Source organism: Meles meles, chromosome 1, assembly GCF_922984935.1.
Source record: "Meles meles chromosome 1, mMelMel3.1 paternal haplotype, whole genome shotgun sequence".
NCBI lineage: Eukaryota > Metazoa > Chordata > Mammalia > Carnivora > Mustelidae > Meles > Meles meles.
Window position 1 is genome coordinate 110,034,636 of NC_060066.1, and position 20,558 is coordinate 110,055,193.

At 37.3% G+C, this 20,558-nt stretch overlaps 1 protein-coding gene across 1 annotated transcript in view; it reads right to left on the reverse strand.

Moving 5' to 3' along the window:
* Positions 1-20,558, reverse strand: part of VPS45 (vacuolar protein sorting 45 homolog) — a 70,902-nt gene that overhangs the window by 37,284 nt on the left and 13,060 nt on the right. The window contains exons 8-13 of the mRNA XM_046000009.1: positions 18,575-18,709; positions 18,016-18,129; positions 17,445-17,612; positions 8,217-8,375; positions 7,691-7,798; positions 6,774-6,895 (exon numbers count right to left, since the gene is read on the reverse strand). Coding sequence (XP_045855965.1) covers positions 6,774-6,895; positions 7,691-7,798; positions 8,217-8,375; positions 17,445-17,612; positions 18,016-18,129; positions 18,575-18,709 — 806 coding nt within the window. The remainder of the gene's footprint in view (positions 1-6,773; positions 6,896-7,690; positions 7,799-8,216; positions 8,376-17,444; positions 17,613-18,015; positions 18,130-18,574; positions 18,710-20,558) is intronic.

Here is a 20,558-nt window from a genome sequence, read left to right on the forward strand (position 1 = left end):
TGTGATAGACTTACAGCTTGACTTAATTGTGTACCTAACAAAGATGACTGTGTCATGTTTGGTTATGAAAACATTAATAAATGTTTTCCTGAACCTCCTACTACTTATTCAAGCTGGCTTAAGGAGGAACATTGATGGGGAAATTAAAAAAAAAAAAACAAAAACAACCAACCCTAACATTTTTCCTTTTCTTTCCTTTCCCTGGTGAATTTTAAAAGTAGATGTTCTGATGAGGCCAATGGCAAAATACACAACAAATCATTTTTATATGATGACTGAAGCTACGTGGAATACACAAGTTCAATTCTTTGTACACATGATCCTGTGCTCTGCAATTCATTATTACAACTGCAAGCATTAACGCAGGCAGCATACATTAGATAGAAAACAGCAGCCGATTCATGCTGCATATAGATATACAAGGACACCATGAGAACTCAACCAATTTACATCTTGTTTTATTAAAAAAAACATTTTCACATATAGAAGTTTTGGAAATCATTACTTCTATACATGAATAAACTAAGAAAATCTTACAGTTTTAAGAGGCAATATTTTATCTACTTTGTGGACCATTACACTTATGGCTAAAATTAAAATTTTTGAGTTCTTAGAGATAATAAAGATCTTATGAGCATTTACTGTAGGAGAACAGGCTGAAGGAAAAGGACTGCTGTCTTTATAGAAACAAAATGAACTGCTGCAACAAGATTCCACTACATTTGTGTAAATGTAAAAAAGTACTTCCTTTTTTGAATTGACTGCGGAATGCCTGACCAGATAGCTCCGTTTTCTCGCCAAATGTTCGAGTTGCTTGTTTTTATGAGGGACAAGAAGCAATTCTGGAGTGAGAAAGAAAAATGAGCCTGCTAAATAGGATATGTGGGAGTCCCATCTGCAGAAGAAAGATCAAAACTCAATTTGTAGATATGGCTATACTGCCAAACAGGTTAACCACATATTTAATAGCTAAGGGCTAAAACAATTCTATAGGCGTTCCTGATTTCAAAGTTGTATTCTTGCCACATCTCCTTTGATACTTCCTAATAACAACACGAACAAGGAATTCTATCATGATGAGACTTAAATTATCACAAAAATGACTAAAATCAATGACTATCCTCAAAGTGATGATCCAAGACAGTGGCTAGAACTGAGAGTGAGGCCAAGGGGATGGTAGAGCCAAAATACTATGATGCATCACTGGCAAACTGTAAAAATCCAAATTTTCTGGTAACATCAACCAAATTTATTCTCTGGTTTTAATCTTCCAACTGCAAACCTTGTCATAGCAATGGTTATAGATGCCTACATGAGAAACTTGACACCTATCGAACACCTGTGTTAAACATTGTAAAAAACCCAAACACTATAAAACCTTGTTCTTACTTCAAGATTATGATACTTAATACAATATCAGTATCTAATGGGCAAAACAGGTATGTATACAACTAACTACTGCCTCAATATCCAGAGGTAGCCACTATTAACACTTTCTTGTTCTTTCCAAAATATTCACAGTATACATAAACATATGTGTACTTGCATATATATTACATACAATGTATATATGTACAGTTGAGCAGACTTGCTTATATACACATGTGTATTTAATAGCATTTATGCTTAGACTGGGTTGTTTTTTTTTTTTTACACAAAAGGGATATTATAGCATTCTGCTTTTCTATCCAATATATCTTAGAAAGTTTTTACATCACCCCATGAAGAGTTTTGCCATTTTTTAAGAATGCATAGCACTGTACTGTAATTTAGGTAACCAGTCCTCTATTGATGGATATTTAGCTTGTTTGGGGCTTTTTTTTTTTTTTTTTTAACTGTTACAAATAATGTTTTGGTAGCTATCCTTGTTTATATGTCTTTGTGTACTTGCACAATATATCTAAACAGCAAACTTATAGAAGCCGAATTGTTCAGTAGGTCTTTTCAAGGCCTCTGTGGTCTACCTGCTGTTAAGCAGGGCCAGAAGGTGGCACAGGTATCTTCTGTGTTCCCTCCTGTTGTTTTGCAACCAACTTCACTGCCTTCTTCAATGTCTCTGTTATGTTAGAAGCTCATGATGCAGTTGCACTCTTTTCTCCTGACCTCCTTTCCTGGTCACTCTCTTATTCCCTGAAGACTTTAGCTCTGGTTTACTGTCCTCCTTGTCACTGCGGTTCCTTTCAGGATTTTCAGTGACTTTCACATCGATGTGGATTACTCATCTCACATCTGGTCTTCTCACCCAAGATGATCTGTTCTTCCATCCCTCATAACCAACACCCATGATTATAACATAAACTCTTTCACTATAAGCATCTGCACTGTGACATCTTGAATTCAAGATCTCTTTCTTCAATAACCACCTCCTCAACTTCTAATTCACTTAAACTAATACTTCTACTATAATATTCCTTGACCTCATCAAGACCACTAATTCACTCAACAATACTTTATTTACCATCCAATACCCTCCTTCTGTTTTCAATTCCCCAAATCCAGGTTGCGTCTAGCTACCAGCCTTATCCTCATTTAATCCAGTACAGCCAAAAGTTGCTGGAGAAAACCACACAACTAGGTTTATGGGCTCTATTTTAAAGATTTCTGTTTATTTTTTTTATTGATTTGGGGAGGGAGGGGCTGAGGGAGAGGGACAAGCAGACTCTGCACCAAGCGTGCAGCCCACTTGGGACTAGATCTCAAGACCCTGAGATCATGCCTTGAGCTGAAATAAACAGTCTCTCACTTAACTGACTGAGCCACCCAGGCACCCCACTATTTTAAATTTATGACCATAAAACTCTAATGGGCACTCAATTTGGCTAGAAGTCCTACTTACATTTCCTTAGTAAATTGAATTCCTGGTCTGCAAGATGACAGTTTCACAGTTTCCTCTTTTTACCCACTACCTTGTTGATAAGTGAACAGAGTATTTTACTGAGAAAATAGAAGCAATCAGCTTAGATGGTCCCATATTCTCATCATCAAAATTGTTAAAAAGAAGAAAGTACTTCTGTTTCTATCAAAGGAGCCTCTGCTTATGCTCTGGATCCCCTACAGACTTCACTTGTGAGTTCCTCTTTCTCTTCTGCATTTTCAACTTTTCTTTCTTTAGGGTAATTCTTATTAGATTACAGTCTCATCAGATATGCTCTAGAATCTCTTTCCCTTGAGTACACACTCTCTCCTAGCTACCACCCCGTTTCTCTGACACCTTCATGCAAAATTTCTTTAAAAGTGTTACATACATTTGTTATCTCTATTTTATCTTATATCCCGTAACTGTAATTTGTATTATAATTATTTCCAGTCTCATGGAAACTAGGGAATAGGTCACCAGGGACCTTCATGTTGCCGTATCTGATGGATTCCTCACTGTTTGCACCTTTTTTTTTGTTTTTTAAAGATTTTTATCTATTTATTTGACAGACAGAGATCATAAGTAGGCAGAGAGGCAGGCAGAGAGAGAGAGGAGGAAGCAGGCTCCCCACGGAGCAGAGAGCCTGATGTGGGGCTCGATCCCAGAACCCTGGGATCATGACCTGAGCTGAAGGCAGAGGCTTTAACCCACTGAGCCACCCAGGCACCCCACTCACTGTTTGCACCTTTACCACAGAAGACCAGACTCAGGTTACCACTTGCTTCTTGGTCTTTATGACACTATGCTCTCCTGGTTTACCTTTTACCTTTCTGTCTCCTCCTCAGTCTCCATTTCTGGCTCCCTGTCTTCTACTCAGTGCTCGGACCTGGGCTCTCTTTTCTCTTTGTATGCTCTCTCCCAAAGTGATCTTATATATCTTATATCCCATAGCTTTAAATATCACCAAAATCTTGTTGACTCCCAATTTATTATCTAACATTTCTAGTTGTTATCTACAAGTTGTATATCTATATCTACAACTTAACAACTTGATTCCTGCCCTAACCCTCCCAAATCTGAGAGTTATTCTTGACTTTTCTCTTACTCTATGGTAAGAGGGTAAGAGTATATAGTCTCTTTAGTGGAGTAGATGACTCTATTAAATAAGCCTATTGATTCTTTCTCTCCCAGCCTCCTTATCCAAACCTCTTTCATTCCTTACCTGAACTATTACAACTGCTTCCTAAGTAGTCTCCCTGCTTCTATTTTTGCCTTCAAAAATCCATTCTAAAACCAAAAACCAACCCCCGCCCCCCAAACCCAACTCTCTCTAGAAGGTGATCCTTTAATAAGTAATTCAGTTCATGTTACCTACATGCTAAGCTCTTCAGTGGTTTTCTCTGACATTTAAAATTTAAAACCCTTCTTAAGACCCTAGGTAATCCAGCCCCTACTTATTTTTTCAACTTATTTCCTCCTTACTCACTATGCCCCAACCACACTGGGTTTCTTTCTGTTCCATGAACTTGCCAAGTTCTCTCTTCAAGGCCTTTGCTCAGATGTTTCCTCTGCTTCGGATGCTTTTTCTCTTAATTGTTTTGTGATTGGCTCCGTCTTTTAATTCAAAACTCATCTTTTTTTTTCCTTCAAGCTCTTATTTATTATTTGACATAGAGAGACACAGTGAGAGAGGGAACACAAGCAGGGGGAGTGGGAGAGGGAGAAGCAGGCTTCCCGCTGAGTAGGGAGCCTGACGGGGGCCTCGATCCCGGAACCCTCTCTGGGATCATGATCCGAGCTGAAGGCAGACGCCCAACGACTGAGTCACCCAGACGCCCCTCAAAGCTCATCTTAAACAGATTTCCTCAGAGAGGTTCTCTCCATTAAAAGCAGTCCCCTGACCTCTATAAAGTTACTTTGTAGCTTATTTCCTCAATAGTACTTATTTCAGGGCGCCTGGGTGGCTCAGTGGGTTAAGCCGCTGCCTTCGGCTCAGGTCATGATCTCGGGGTCCTGGGATCGAGTCCCGTGTCAGGCTCTCTGCTCTGCAGGGAGCCTGCTTCCTCCTCTCTCTGTCTGCCTCTCTGCCTGCTTGTGATCTTTCTCTGTCAAATAAATAAATAAAATCTTTAAAAAAAAAAAATAGTACTTATTTCATTCAAATTATATTCTTTGTTTGTTTACTAGCTTATTGTCTCCTTCATGTAAGTCCTTTTAAGGGCAGGTAACCTGTCTCTCCTGTTCTATTTCCCCAGCATTTACAACAGTTTTTGACATATTGAAGACACTCAATAAATATTTGTTATATAAAAGGATGGAGCAATTGAATTATTAACTATATTTGTATTTAGGTGATAGTGACAAATGCTAACAGATGCTGACAACAGATAAATGTGCATTTTGTTGGAAAAGCATCATTTTGAGCTTTATTTGGAAATGAATCACCCAAATTAGAAAGGTTTGCTGTTATAAACTAACATACACAATATACTTTTCTGGTGGTCTATGGTGTCTCTTTAGCAATACATAGCTAATTTCTTGTTTGATAATTCCTAAATGAAATTCATAAAAAAGTACTATTTTTACTTTTGTCATACTAATTAGAAGGCCAGTTAATAGAGTGATACTGTTTTTTTGAAAAGCCTCTATGATAGGTAAATAGCTTCAGGCTGGTTTGTGTACTTTTCACTTAGCTGGGATTTCTGAATCTTGGCATCAAGGTCCTTAAACATTTTATCTGAATGAATGTACTGTCTGAATTTAACTCCAGATATTCTGCCTCTCAACCTTGGATTTTTTAAAAGATCTTTCTTTTCTGTTCTGTTACCAAATTTCTTTTGTTTTGCTTTGTTTTTTGTAAAAGAACAAATTGGAACAAATATGAAAGAGTCATCTTTTCCTTTCAGAAGTTTATTATATATATAAAACACTATTCTTCCAAGACTCTTAGGTTATGATTAGCTGAAATAATAGAATAATTCTACCAATGGTAATAATTCACACATCAATCTATCAGATAGGGTTCCATTACATATATTAGGCTCTTTATAATATGTGGTCTCAGTTTTAAAAAAATATACAATATAATTTGTAACAAAGTAGACTTTGTGCATATTTAAAATTTCAGGTTGGTCTAAGTAAGTTGATCTGGAGGAGTTTTCTTTTATTAAAACTGACAGACCGGGGCACCTGGGTGGCTCAAGTGTCTGTCTTCAGCTCAGGTTATGATCCCAGGGTCCTGAGATCGAGCCCCACATCAGGATCCCTGCTTGGTGAGAAGCCTGCTTCTCCTTTTCCCATTCCCCCTGCTTGTGTTCCCTCTCTCACTGTATCTCTCTCTGTCAAATAAATAAATAGTATCTTTAAAACAAAAAACAAAACCTGACAGATAACTGGATTAAAATGACAATTAATTGCTTCCTTCAGTTAATACCCCAAAAGCAAACCATCCTTTGATTCTGTGTAACAAATGGCCTCTGTTAATTAGGTCTCAGTTGTATGCTGGCCACATTTGGCAAAGTCCAGTCCTCACCAAAAATAGTAACAACCTGCTCTGGAAGGCAACCAAGCAGCAGATCTATATTTGGCTATTATGCTTGAAACTCCAAATGTTAAATGCCATTGAACTCAACCTTAAATGGCATAAGTAAACTCATCTGATACTAAAGGACAGAATACAAGTATTTGGGATACTTCAAAGCACCTCTTTCTTTATTTCAAAAGAAATAATCTTGCGGGTTTAGCAGGTGAATTTATATCTAACCCTGACACATGTAAAACCAGAAGATTCTCAGAACTGAAACAACAGTGGAAGGAGGAGTAGAGCAGTAACATCTTAGTTGTTTCTTACCACACTCCACATTTCCTATATTATTAATGTTTCTGGTTTTCATTATTGATATCTTGGTTATCTTACCTGTCTCTGAGTGTGCTGGGGCCTAGATAAGGGTACACGTTTTCCTTAAGCTTCCCTTTGATGAGATGGTCCAGGGTCTCATGTAGAAAAGGCTGATGTTGAGTATACACATTTTCTACTCCCTAAGACAGGGGAAGATGATTCTTATATCATTTTCGGGAAACTTGGAATATAACAGTTAGTGATACTCATCAGAGAAGGACAGGCATTCAACAGGGATTTCACAGGATGGATTCAAATGGGAATTTTATGGTTAAATAATTTAAAAATTTCTTTTCATCAATTAGAAATGTTCTAATCTCATAAAAATACTTTGTAATTTAAGCCTAGATATTATAAAAGAATTTAAAAAATGGGATTGCTTAAATCCTTTATCATTTTTTCAGTGATTCTTACCCTTTTGTGAAAATGTTGTATGATAGGTAGAGCAAGTAGGAGGAAAAGACCACATAGAAAAGGAGTCTGGAAACACTCAAAAAAATGGAAACATTTCTGGAACTGTAGGAAAGGCTTGTAGTTAAAACTAATTTTTTTTTTGCCATTTTAAGAAAATAGTAATTTTAAAAGATCTACAGTTGTTTGCTTCATCTTTAATATCCTTCCAAGAAAACTACCAAACAAATCTTAAATGATAAACAAATGGAGTAAAACAGCTATAACTAATGGAACTATTTTCAACTCTGGGATATTTCCTGGAAATATTCTATTATTCCCTGTTCAGCTGTTTGGTCCAATGCTGATACTGTTCCAATATAGAAACAGACGTTTGGGAGGACGTCTGCTTTAATTTCATTTAACTGACATAGTACTAAATCAGCAGCAATCCTGAAGTTACTCTGAAGATCTTATTTATTCACCCTCAGACGCAGGGGCCTCCACTGAATTACATTTAGGAAAGTACAGAGAACATGCCGTACCTTCAATCCTTTGAGGAACTGCTTGGTAATAGCCACAGCATCTTTGGGGCTGAAGAGGTCACTTCCTCTGACCCGTTTACCACCATATTCAACTACTGCAGACACGAGCTATTAGGGAAAAAAGGGAAACCACCTCTTATTGCTTGGGGATCAGGAAACTCACTTCATAAGAAAATGCCTTTATTAAGGAAATGAAGACATGAGAGGGCAAAGTTATATATTTCTGTAAGTAAAAGCATTATGGGGGGCACCTGGCTGGCTCAGTGGGTTAAAGCCTCTGCCTTCGGCTCAGGTCATGATCCCAGGGTCCTGGGATTGAGCTCCGCATCAGGCTCTCTGCTCAGCAGGGAGCCTGCTTCCCTTCCTTTCTCTCTGCCTGCCTCTCTGCCTACTTGTGATCTCTGTCTGTCAAGTAAATAAATAAAATCTTTAAAAAAAAAAAAAGGCAGTATGAGTTCTCATTTGTCAGAGCTAAGAATAATCGAGTTGCTAGCTATTTGGTGGGGATTAATATAGAAATGGTTACCTTTCGATACTTCTCAGAAACACCTCTATTCCTGAGGTCCATCATTAGTCCTGGTAGGCTATTGCTGCTGTGTCGCTCATAATGTAGAGCATAAAGCATCACCAGGCGGGCAGCATCAAACTCTGTCACTTTAGGGTTCTGCAGGAGCCTCTTTACATTCTGAAAAAAGAAAGAGCTGATATTTATCCCCCCTTCACCTAAGTGATGTATAAGATCTGAGGTCTAATAATTATTGAATGGCAGTGATGCATTGGAGTTCATGACTAAGATTACTACTATGGCAATGTACAGGTTATAGGTTTAGCATTAGTTTCAACTACAGAAAATTAAATGCCTTTGCCTAAGAAAAGAATTAAACAAGGAAAAAAATTCCCATTGTAACTGCTTTAGGACAAAAATGAACTTAACTGGGGCGCCTGGGTGGCTCAGTGGATTAAGCCGCTGCCTTCGGCTCAGGTCATGATCTCAGGGTCCTGGGATCGAGCCCCACATCAGGCTCTCTGCTCCGTGGGGAGCCTGCTTCCTCCTCTCTCTCTGCCTGCCTCTCTGCCTACTTGTGATCTCTCTCTGTCAAATAAATAAATAAAATCTTTAAAAAAAAAAAAAATGAACTTAACTATGGATAGTTCCTTCTTTCTTTCCTTTGATGAGTCTATGGTCTCAGGTGGAAAAGCCTGCAGCTTCCTTGCTGAAACAAGTAACATATACCATTTCCACCATTTCAATCAACAAAGCACATAACAGAACTGACCCACTGCCTTGCAAAACTATTGCTTAGCATTAGTGACTGACCAGTGAAATGGAGACAAGTTGGTAGAGTTTTGATGGGGCTTAATCTCCAAGAACCATCAGATGTAACAATATGTCTCCTTATGGCCTTCAGAGATATGAGTATGTAAAGCATCTAACCTCTAAACTGAACACCTGTGATCCTAACAGGGCAGGTATTGACAGCAAAGGAAGCCAGACAAAATCATTTAGGTTTTGCCAATCCTCACATTAAGGAACTTCCCTGTAGTATAATATTTATGTTTATTATGCAGCAGAACAAATTAATTCAAGCCAAGAACTACTTTGTTATTCCCTTCTAAGGATAAGGCACTATGCCAGGCACTGGAGGGGATAGCGAGCTGAGTTAGACACAGTTTCTGTCCTTAGCGAGTTCACAGACAAAGAGGTGAAGGGGAATGAAACAATTACAGCCTATTCTGCTACAAAGCACACTTCTTGAACCCACTTTAACTGTACGAGATCATTAAATATGGGAATGGTGTCAGTTTAACACAGAAGGTATAATGGTTTATATGCAGTTTTTCCAGCATGTTAGTATTAAGAAGGGAATAGGGTCAAGCTTCCACTTTAAGAGGAAACTTTAACTCTATGTTAAGAAAAAAGTATGTAAATCCTACACGAGAGTTTTCTGCAATGCAAGAAGTAGCTGGTTTTGTAGCTTGAAGAACTGTTGTATTTTCCACTGTATTAAGCTATCTGGGGAAAGGGCAAGTGCAAATAAAATGGATGCAAAGACATTTCTCTGAGTTAAAAAGCAACAAAATGACAGTTAAAAACTGACTGATATTCCCATACTGTATTTTTAATTTTGGTTAAACTAGTTTGTATGAGAAGCAAAAGTTTTTCTGACCTTACATCTTGAAGAATAAAATATAAATCCCAGGAATAAGGAAGGCTACAAAGGATGGACGGAGTATATTTCTAGGTGCAAATGCCTGTGGAGATTTAACTGCACTAAATTTTTGTTAGGATTGTCACTACTTTTATTAGGGCTTTGAATACAAAGTTATAGATTTCTTTTTAGTTACATAGATTTTAAGTGACCTGCTTATAAACCTATTTTCCCATAACACTTGTTTATTTTTAGTACATAATTTTACAGAATGGGAGGAGGTTTTTCAGGAAAACATATGCGGTATTATAATAGAAATATATATATGCAGGGAAAAAAAACAAAACAAGAAACAGAAAGAATCAGCACAATGCGGGGAAGGGGACACAGAGTGAAGAAAAGTACATCTGGTTCCTGAGGAATCAAGAAAGACTTCATGAAGAAGGTGACATTTGCAAAAGGCCCTAAAGAATCAGTTAAGTGTTAGAATTAGTCTCGGAGACTAAGAGAGGAGATGCTCTTAACAGGAATATGGAAATCAGAGAAAGGAATGGGTTGGGTTGAAAGACTGGCAAGAGCTTTGGAGGGCACTAGAATCTGAGGACATATATCCAAATGGAACTTTACAACTTATGAGAAGCTTTCACATACCTGATCTTTTTAATACTTCACAACAACCAGGCCTAATGTTTAAGAACTCTTCTGTTCACACCAAAGAGGACTACGATGACATGCGGAACCTCCCAGGTGGCTCTCAAGTAGGAAGGTCTCTGGGTAGGATTTCTATTGTTGCTTTTCTGGGTGAATATTTCCCTAGCCTCGTCTTTAAGGAATCAAAAGGGAAGACATTTCTCTTTTTTAGATTTAAACCCTACAGTCAAAAGAATTTCCTTACTTTTTTTTCCTTTGCAGTACCCTTTCCAGAGCAATCACAGAATACAGACTATTTAGAATATCTGCTCAAATTTGCCACTTTGTGTTTCTATCATAATATGAAGAAATTTCAGAGTACAAATTATTAAGAATACGCTATTTCTTATATCTCTCAATTAACTTAGCCTAAGTTTAAAACATCTTTTTTTAAAAAATTAAACAGATTTTTATTTATTTATTTGACAGAGAGATCACAAGTAGACAGAGAGGCAGACAGAGACAGACAGAGAGAGAGAGAGGAGAAGCAGGCTCCCTGCAGAGCAGAGAGCCTAATGCGGGACTCAATCCCAGGACCCTAAGATCATGACCTGAGCGGAAGGCAGAGGCTTAACCCACTGAGCCGCCCAGGCACCCAGTTTAAAAACATCTTTTAAACTGGGATCTCTGCTGCCACTTTTTAAATAGCACAATGTTTCAATTCCTGCCTTTGGGATCACTCTCTTTTTACCTTAAATCTACTCAATTTCTCAGATTTGCTGAAACCACAAAACTGGTATAGGGACAAAGACTGCCCCAATCAGCCTGCACCCTTCCTGCTCCCTTTCTAACTACTTTCACTCACATCTTGACTCTTGGCTGTTTCCCATTAAAGAATACACTTGTCTTCCTTGAGATCTGGTGCTTGTATTTAGAGTCCCTGGCTTGACTCTTCACTCTCTCTTGAGGATGTGGCCGGATCTGATCCAAGATTACTCTGAGTAGATTACTTTGCTTACTTTTGATCCTTTAGGACCCAACCCATGACTCAGGTGGCAGTTCCAGCTAGGTTTATCTATTTACTCATGAAAGGAAACATGTAGGTACAGCTAAGTTCTTTCTTCTCTTTCAGTTATGTAAATCCTTGAAGAAGAAGGGCATTTTTGTTTGCCTGGATCTTAATCTTGAACATTTCACTCATGGCCACTTGACTCATCAGCTTGACTGCCAGTGGCATATGTTATATTGAGATTCCAGGGTACTAACCAGAGAAGAGGAGAAAACAATCTGAGACTTCTAATTACACAGCAGGTATCTGCTACATGGTGGTATTTATATGTTGGAAATATGAATGAATTACATAATGAACTATTGGTTTCTCTTTTCTTATTAAAATTTCCATAAGTCTTGAGACTTTCAAGAGAGAAACGCACATTTCACAATACAGTGGCCGAGTAAAGAGTGAAAGAAAACTATTGTCCTCTTAAGAAGATAGCATTCAAACACAGAATTCATTCTAACATTCATATATGCTAATCAAGGAATAGGAAAAGAAAAGCAAAAACTCGTTCTCTGAAGGTCAAGTTTCAAAAAGGAGCTAATGCTCACTCAAAAAATATTAATTAAAAAACAATTCTTGGGGCGCCTGGGTGGCTCAGTGGGTTAAAGCCACTGCCTTCAGCTCAGGTCATGATCCCAGGGTCCTGGGGTTGAGCCCCGCATTGGGCTCTCTGCTCAGTAGGATGCCTGTTTCCCCCTCTCTCTCTGCCTGCCTCTCTGCCTACTTGTGATCTCTGTCTGTCAAATAAATAAATAAAATCTTTAAAACAAACAAACAAACAAACAAAAACCAATTCTTTTCTGATATTTAAAGATCTTTCCATTGTTTTGGGCTACTCTTCTATTTTCTTTTGCCAAAACTATGATGAAGCAGCACAAGAACAAATTTTTATAAATTATAGATGAAGTCAGCAACAAAAAATAGTCTTTATTATTTTTTGTTTTAATTTGACCTCCAGAACAGGAACTCTATCTTGTTGTTATCTACTACCACATAAATGTAGTAAAATCATCAATGAATAACATTATAAGCCAGGAGATTAGAATAGCAAGACAAAACTGGCAGAAGCCTTCAACATGCTGATATGATAAAAAATGAGTCTAACAGTTTGAGAGAACAGTGTTGTGGGAGAGCTTATCTAGGAAAAATGATAGAAATGACAGAAAGTAGGCAGGACCCAATTCCACTGCCTGGTAAATACATCTGAGTCAGTATTCTTTTCCTTAATGACTAGTCAACATAAAATTTAGCTGTATTGTAGGTCTTCTGCTGGTCAACACTGTTTGAAACACTGGCAAAATGTTAGTTTAGAGAGACAATGATCATTTTTATCCTTAACTGGTGAAAGAAAATTGTCATCTCAATGTGTCCCAAATAATTTTCTCATGATTTTATTTTTTAAAATTTATTTATTTATTTTAAGATTTTATTTATTTATTTGACAGAGAGACCACAAGGAAGCAGAGAGACAGGCAGAGAAGGGTAGCAGGCTCCCTGCTGAGCAGAGAGCCCAATGCGGATCTCGATCCCAGGGTCCCGAGATCATGACATGAACTGAAGGCAGAGGCTTAATCCACTGAGCCACCCAGGCGCCCCTCTCATGATTTTAATGAGAAGCCAAAACCCCTTGTGAAATCAGGGAGAAAGAGATCTGAGGAGATGAGTAGATTAGAAAACAATGTCCTGGATGTCATAAAGAAAATAGAATGTGTCATCAAATAATAACACAGATAATGTGACAGTTACTACTTATTGAATGTTGCAAGAACCAGGTGCCATATTAAGTGCTTTACACATACTAGCTCACTGCACCCTCACAAAAATCTTTAAGGTAAGTACTGTGATTTTACAGACAAAAAGACTAATAAAATTTTCAAACCCAAGCCATCAAAGTCCCAAGCTCTTAGCCACTGCTCTATACTGTTTCAAATAGAACTCTTCCTCTTCATTTTTCTAACAAGTATTTATTGAGTCTTTACTATGTATCTTTAATAGGATGATTTGAGGTCTTTTACCCAAGGTCAGGAAAGAAGGATATAAAAATAGTTCTTCCTTCTAAATGAAAAGCTATGATATGACGCACAATGGGGGAAAACTGCTTACTTTCTGAAGATATATCTCTTCAGGTCATGAAAAAAAATCTTCCTCACTGATCAAATGAGTCTTTTCTAAGGCTATAGATATGTTTTAATGATAGAATGCTGCAGTTTGGTTCTAGTGAAAGTTCTTCTAAATCAAATTTTTGTTAGCCTGTAGGATAACTGGTTAGAAGTGGCAGCAATTTATGTTACTTTTTAGCAATATATGAATTTTTTTCCCTTCATCATGATATAGTTACTATTCAGTAAAGCAAACGTCATCTCTGCTCAAAAACCTCAATTCATTACTTCATGACATATTATCATCTAAGGTCAAGCCAAGGAATGCTATAACCCATCTAGGGGTCAGGCCCCTGGCATGTGCCCATTATCAAACAAAAGCTCCCTTTATAGACTATTTAAATCATGTTGCCAAAGAAATCCTTTATGGTGGGGGAGTCCAAATCAACTGCTCACTGTAAAACCCTAATAACACGGACAAGAAAACCTTCAAAGGATAACTTTTTAAAATATAAAGTGGATCACAAATGGAATTCATATTTTAAAGTATTTTTTTCTTTTAAAGTGAATAAGAAATATTCATATTTCTTACGAGTTAGAGTTCAAATATCCAGGCAAGGAATTATAGTAACCTTGTCTAACTGCTTTTTGTATGTAGAGAGACATAAAAAAACATTAATAAAGATACTAAAACTGGCAGGCGGTTAAGTTTGGTTCTATTGTTTGAAAGGGAAAAAGAAAAGATAAAGAAACAGAAGGAAATTTATATTTAATTATAATTATATTTAATATATAGTAATATATATAATTATAGGACAATATTTTGTTTTCATTTAATAAATTAGAAAAGAAATTTTTTTTTCTTAGAAAAAATAAATAAGAAGTTTTCATAGGGGGCGCCTCGGTGGCTTAGTGGGTTAAAGCCTCTGCATTTGGCTCAGGTCATGATCCCAGTATCCTGGGATCCAGCCCCACATCAGGCTCTCTGCTTGGCAGGGAGCCTGCTTCCCCCCTCTCTCTACCTGCCTCTCTGCCTACTTGTGAAATAAATAAATAAAATCTTTAAAAAAAAAAAGTTTTCATAGGAATACTTCTATGAGGCCCACAAAACTGCAAACTGTTATTAGTAAGTACTGTTTCAAGTAAGTTGGTCAAGTTAAACAGATTGCCATCTTTATAAAGGAATACTACTTTAGTGATTAAAAAGAATGAGTATTCGGGTTCTGATCTGGAACAGTCTCTGAGATACAAGGTTAAGTGAAAAAGCAAAATACAGAACTATGTGTACAGTATGCTGTTATTTGAATTTAAAAAAGAGAGGGAGATCCACTCCCCCAGACTTGTGCATATACAGAATAACTGTAAGGATGCAGGTGAGACCACTAACTGACTGAGTTTTCATTACATACCTCTTTCACCAAGTACTTATACCATCTATTTAAGAATTAGAAATCAATACAATTTAAAAAAAATAAAATCGGCCTAAAAGTTCTTTGAAAGGATTTAAGAACACAGGGATAAAATTCAAAGTGTTGACGAAAGTACTTTTCATAAAGATAAACAAGTAGAATCTTTACAATTTTCAAACTGATGGTGTTTTTAGAGGAAATCTTAATAAACATCAAAAAGTAGCAAATTCTAAATCCCAGTAAAGACCTCACTATAACTAAAGCAACCACAGGTGAGTGGATTTCTTTATTTTAGCTACACGATATATTTAAAGCATTATGCTTAGAGGAAGGGAACCAACATTTACCAAGCACCTACTGCATGTGAAGCATTTTACAGATCTCACTGAATCCTGGTAACAGTCTATTGTTTGAAATCTTTATCTTTGAGGCTTGGGCAAAATAAGTAATTTTTTTATTTTTTTTTTTTCCAAAAAACTTTGGTATGTAGAGACAGGATAAAAGCCAGGACAGTTTGGCTCCAAAGCCTGTATTGTTTCCATTATACCAGGCTGGTTTTATTTTATAAAGTCAAATCGAATTGCAGCAGGGAAAGAAAGAGACTAAGCTGTAGAATATTGGGTCCTATTAATAAGAAAATGCACTTACTATGGTCTTATGGTGAGTGCTTTAGAAATGGCTACCTCCCAAAGGACTCTCATTCCCAAGTGACTTATTGTGATTGATACCACAATGTCATTTCTCAGGAACCTTGGGATTATTAGATTTGTTCTGTCTAGTTATCCTTGTATCCAATCTGTTGCTAAATTGTTTTCTCCCTTTGAACTATCTCTCAGATTTGCCCTTACGGAACATTTTTAGTACTATCACTGTGAGTCTACTACCCTAACTTCAGTTTTTTTCACCTCCAAAGCATCCTTATTAGATTAAATTTCCTTACATACTACTTTCATCATATCAACTTTCTACATATGGCCCTACAGTGGATCTCTCTGCTTATCTGAGCAAGTGCAAATTCCTCTTACAAGCTTCTTCATAAACTGGTTCCTGTTTACCAATTCAATTTATCTCCTATTTCTCTTCCTCACCCACTCTCCAACAGGTCACAGTTTATTATTTTCTGCATACTCAGCCTCTTTGCTTTTGCTGTTATCCCTGACTGAAATCCTCCCCCAGATTCTATTCATTCTTGATGGTCCATCTTAATATATCACCTCTCTAAGGAACTGTCCCTGATAACCTCAAGTCTAATTATAGTCAGCATCACAATTTTGACTTAATTAACTATTACCTTGAAACACCTCATAAATGTTTCTTGTGCTTTAGTTTTTTCCCTTCAACAACGCTATAAATTTCTTGCGGCAAGGTTCTGATTATGTTCCTTTTCTTCTAAAATGCTCTGGTAGCTCTCAACATTTTAAGATTAAAGCCCAAAGTCCTTTCAATGGCCATAATCAGGCCCCAGGCTGTCTTTCTGGCTTATCTAAGACCATTCCTCATCTTGTACCCTGCACTAGCTACACCGCACTATTCTCTGTTCCCTTACTTTTCTCCCCTCACATATCCCCTCACATATCCATGCCTGCATTCTCTCTGCCAAGAATTTCCCCTCTTCTCTCTGGCTGGTGCACTTTTACTCTGTTTGGTGCCCTCCTTCTTATTTGTCCAGACCCAAATCTACTTTCTTCAAGAATCTACATTTTCTTCAAGAAGCAGCATCCTTAGGGGAAACAGTTGTTCTTCCTCTGTATTTCCATATCCCTTTGTAAATACCTCTAGTATCATAGCACTTACAGCATGGTAATTCCTGGTTTAAATTTCTTTCTTCCCTACTATATAGTGTGAGCTCTTTGAGGAAAAGTATGGTATCTTTTTCTTCTTCATACTTCTGGATCTTTATAGCACAATGTACATGTAGCAGGCATTTACATATTTATGGAATGAAGAGCAGGTGTACAATAATAAAAGACTTAGTGCATTTTAACATATACCATATCTTTAAAATCTTCCTTATAACACTGTGAGATAAATACCATTACACCTATTTTACAGATAAAGAAACCGGCTCAGAAATTAAGCCAACAGCTCCAGGTCACAAAGCCAGTAGGTGGCAAGTGGCTAAAATCCAGATCTTCTGATTTTAGTCTAGTATTCTTCCTAATAGATTAGGATGCCCTCCTAAATACCCAGTTAACTGCCTGAAACCTTTGCTATTGCACATTATTCTTCTCCTGTGGTTCCTGTATCTATCTTAAATAAAATTAATCTGTGTTCTTGGCTCAACTCCTTGTTAGATTATAAATTCCATGTTGGTGAAGAAGGATTACTTGCCTTTGTATCTCTTGCTCTGCCTGGCACAGTGCCTTACACATAGTAGGTGCTCATCAAATTGGACTGAATAGATACCTGGAGAGCACTAGAATGGTCATTTTGGCAGGCCAGTTCTTGCTCAACTTCTGAAACCTCCAGCAGATTCCGCTCACTGACCAACCGAGACAGCTCTCCAACCACTGTCACATGCTTTGACACAGTCCCAGACATCTTCTTAAACTGTGGGTAATTCTCAACAAAGGCCTGCCATGGGAAAAACAGCAATTGGGGGTTCTGTTATTTCTTGACTGAAGACAGACATATATGAAGGGAAAAAATAAGCAGGAATTGTTCTGCCCAGACTAAGGCATCTACGACTTTCAATCCCACGGCATTTTGTTTCTGCTTTAGGAGAGAAGAACTGGTACATGTCAGTAGACTGACCCTTTAAGTAGTCCAAATGTTAATGAAGAATGGAAAGAAGTACATGGCTTGTGATGAAGTTTCCACTATACTGTTTCCTAAAGAGAAATAGTATAGAAAATTGTCTCAAACCAAACAAAATGAATCAAGTCAGAAATCAGACTGAGAATATTCCAGAAATGTTGCTTACATGAATAGTTCCAAAGTCTTGCATGTTAGTCATCCATGAACATGTTCAATTTACCTTCATGTCTGCTATTGATTCTAGTTTTTGCTGTTCTTTTGGTTTCTTCTTCTGAAAGTCTTCCATGAGATTCTTTATATTGCTACCAATCTCAGCAAAGTTCAGGTACATATTCTGTGAAAAAGGAACATGGAAACACAATTCTATCAATGAGTCTGATTGTCAGGCCATTTAAAAGAAGAAGTGAAAAAGAATCCTGAAGGCAGAATCGAAGGGCAAGAAAATTCCATTATAATGACCAAATCTGGACATTGGCCAGGACACTGGTGATGAATACCATTACTATTCTCACAAATGGCTACAGAAGGGAAGGAAGCAAATAAATTGGGTTCTAATTTTAAAAATACAAAGCTAAATATGTGATTTCTATGAAGAAAAAATACACTGTTAAAGGGTCAGAATCCAAGTCTTCCGGCTTCTCTTGAGATAGTTTATCTACAGGATGCATCTATCATCCTTCCACATAAAATCCCATATCTGTTCTCATTCGAACAAGTCAATACTGGCCTTCTTACATAAAAACAACTAAAAACAATGAAAAAAATTTTTAACCACCTACGTTAGCATAGAATTCATCGTTTTCTGCAGATAGGACCACCTCTCTTAAGTCTTTACTGATCCCCGGCACTCTGGAAAGATCAATCCGATTGTTGTTTATGCCCAGCAGTTCATGGACCATGGCCTGATATGTCCACTAAATGAAGAATTATGACAAAAAAAATTGGTAACTGACAAAACATGCAAATAGTAAATGTTCAGGAAAACAAAAATGGATAACATTTTTAGCAACTAGTCTTCCTTACACAGAGGTTCTTTATTTAGTTCAACTTTTATTAATATTTTGTGTTCTACTAAGCATTAAGACTCATAATTTGGTTAAACTAAAAGTCAAAATACTTGTAGATTTTACACTTTCGGAAGAAGGGCAACAAGATTAATATTCCTGATAGAAGAAAACAAATTAGATCTATCATTAGCTTCAGTTTTTGCCTGTGAATTAAGAGTATATTTTTGGCTTCACAGATAGGGCTATATTGGTACTGCAGTTACAAGCTGTACCATTTCCTGTACGCTTCTGTGGTTTTCTGCAGCATGAGAAGTGTGTTCTTGCAGATCTGAGTGGTGCTATATTTATCCTGGGTACACTAATATTATCAGAAATAAACCTTGTGAGTTGATCAAAATACACCATATTTGGAAGCTTCGTCTCTGAATCCATTTTATTTCATATTTTTACTTAATATGAATTGTGAAGAAGGATTGGTTTCCTTTTTACAAAATGTGAACATATTTGGTGAAAATGGAATGGAGAAACCCCAAATTTTGCCTTCTCACCATTTATGGAGAATGGGTTCTTTTTAGTCATAGGTCCATTATACAAAACTAAGTATTTTCCAGCAAATTAGCTTCTAAATCTAGAATCTAAATGCTAGAAATATTTATATACTTTTACTTCATCTTAAGCAAACTAGATTTATTACGAAAGAACTTAAGGGGGGCATCTGGGTGGCTCAGTGGGTTAAAGCCTCTGCCTTCGGCTCAGGTCATGATCTCAGGGTCCTGGGATCGAGCCCCACATTGGGCTCTCTGTTCATCAGGGAGCCTGCTTCCCCCTCTCTCTCTCTCTCTGCCTGCCTCTCGGCCTACTTGTGATTTCTGTCTGTCAAATAAATAAATAAAATCTTAAAAAAAGAAAGAAAGAAAGAAAGAACTTAAGATTATAAGAGACGGTGCTTCATTTCCTAAAATAACTTGACAAATGAATCCTTAAAAAGTCAAGTTTCAGGGGTGCCGGGGTGGCTCGTTGGTTAAGTGTCTGACTCTTGGTTTTTTGCTCAGTTCATGATCTCATGGGTTGTGAGATCAAGCCCAGAGTAGGGCCCTGTGCTCAGCGAGGTGTCTGCTTGAGATTCTCTGTCTCGACCCATCTCCCTGTTGCGTGCGTGCACACACACACACTCTCTCTCTCTCTTAAATAAGAAATAATATCTTCCAAAAAAAGCAAGCTTTGTGGGAGCATGCAAAATATGTATAACAAAATATTTATGCTTCCACACAGCATCCTGTTCATGCTTCTACCATTAGTACTTACTCTATTATTAAAATGATCAGTTACTTCTCTCACCATCATGAGCTCTTTGAGAGTAGAGACTGCATCTTTTAATCTTTTACCTCCAATACTTTTTTTTTTTTTTTAAAGTAGGCTGCATGCCCAGCATGAAACCCAACACAGGGCTTGAGCTCATGACCCTGAGGTCAAGATCTGAGCAGAGATCACGAGTCACTGAATTAACTGAGCCATCAGGTACCCCATTACCTCCAATACTTAACACAATATCTAGCACATAATAAGTCTTCGGTGAAATTGGTTGAATAAATGGTTGTTTTTCTTTGGAAAATAGAATTACAGGCATTCGTTTATCTTTCCACTTTTTTATATTATCAAAACTTCTTGAGTGATCATATATTACTTTGCATTTTAGGACTAAGGCTATCCTATTATAGAGAAGCTGCACTCCACAGCTACAGAGTTCTCCTAGCAT